We start from the raw sequence: 1,225 nt of genomic DNA, 5'->3' as shown, positions 1-1,225 counted from the left end.
GCCTGCCCCCCCAGCCCTGCTGCCCTACGTGCCCCGCGTGCCCCCCGCGGCGCTGCCAGGGAAGCTCACCGCCACCACCTTCGCACTGGAGAGGCCCTGCTGCGTCTTCGACCGGCACGCCAACGCCTCTGACACCATCTGGCTGGCAGTGGCTTTCGCCAACGGTGAGTGCCCGCTGCTCTGGCACATGCTCCCTGCCATGGTGGGGGGACGTGGGGGACCCTCGCCGCAGCCGCTCACCCCTCATCTGTGCCACGCAGCCTCGGCCGCCTTCAGAAACCCCCCGTCCCGGGCCGACGTGCCCCCATACGAGCAGCTGCCCACCGCCCACTCCTACATGACACTGGAGACGGCAGCGGCCACGTACGCCTGCTCGGCATCGAGCCCGGCCGTCCTGCGGGTTGGGGGTGACACAGTGTGCGGGGGCCAGGGCGGCCGGGACCCTTGCAACGGGCCCCTGCCCTCCCCAGGGCCCTACAGGTGAGGCTGGCGGGATGGACCCCCCCAGGTTCTGGCTGCGGTAATTCCCCAGGGAAGGTGTGCTCATGCCGTACCCATCCCGCAGGGTGAAGTTCCTGGTGATGGGCTGCCACGGCCCCAAAGCGGAGACGAGGTGGTCTGACCCCATCCTCCTGCGGAGAGGTACTGGTGGCACGGCCGTCCCCCCGCGGGTCCCCCACACCTCCCCAGGTGGGGTGCCGGCATGTGGCACGGCATCGGCCCTATGCCATCACCCCAAAACCCAGAGGGGAGAAGAAGTCCCCGATCTCCCCCAGCCACCCTATCTCTCCCCTTTCCATCGCGCTACCCTGAGCCCCCCGTGTCCCCCCACGTCCCTCATCCTGCCTCCTTCCAGCCGGCAGCCCGAGCACCATCGACCCCGCACCCGTGCGCCACGGCAGCGACGTGGTTGTCATCGCCTCCATCCTCGCCAGCCTGGGGGCCGTGCTGGCCGCGGCGGTGCTCTGTGCCATGGGGTACGGGGGCTGCACGGGGCCACGCTCGGGGGGATGCGTCTGTGGGGGCCCCGGGAGAACACCCCCTCCTCAGCCCCATCAGCAAAGAGGTGGAGCGAAGGAGACATTTTTAAGATTTAAAAAGCCTTTTTTTTCTTAAATTGGGGGTTTGCCATAGTTTCGCAAGGAGAAAGGGCCCCTTGGCGGTGATCGGCGCGGAGGGGCCCGGCAGAGCCCCGCGGACCCCGCTTGACACCTCTGCTTGTCTC

The 1,225-nt window shown here is 68.6% G+C and overlaps 1 protein-coding gene across 1 annotated transcript in view; it reads left to right on the top strand.

The window, feature by feature from the left end:
* The window catches only part of LOC103895834 (uroplakin-3b-like), a 4,294-nt gene that overhangs the window by 427 nt on the left and 2,642 nt on the right, over nucleotides 1-1,225 (top strand). The window contains exons 2-5 of the mRNA XM_009275548.1: nucleotides 15-164; nucleotides 261-480; nucleotides 566-642; nucleotides 857-1,018. Of these exons, the coding sequence (XP_009273823.1) occupies nucleotides 15-164; nucleotides 261-480; nucleotides 566-642; nucleotides 857-1,018 (609 nt within the window). The remainder of the gene's footprint in view (nucleotides 1-14; nucleotides 165-260; nucleotides 481-565; nucleotides 643-856; nucleotides 1,019-1,225) is intronic.

The sequence above is a fragment of the Aptenodytes forsteri genome, unplaced genomic scaffold (assembly GCF_000699145.1).
Source record: "Aptenodytes forsteri isolate BGI_AS27 unplaced genomic scaffold, ASM69914v1 Scaffold347, whole genome shotgun sequence".
NCBI classification, from domain to species: Eukaryota; Metazoa; Chordata; class Aves; order Sphenisciformes; family Spheniscidae; genus Aptenodytes; species Aptenodytes forsteri.
This window is presented reverse-complemented; position numbering and strand designations above follow the sequence as displayed.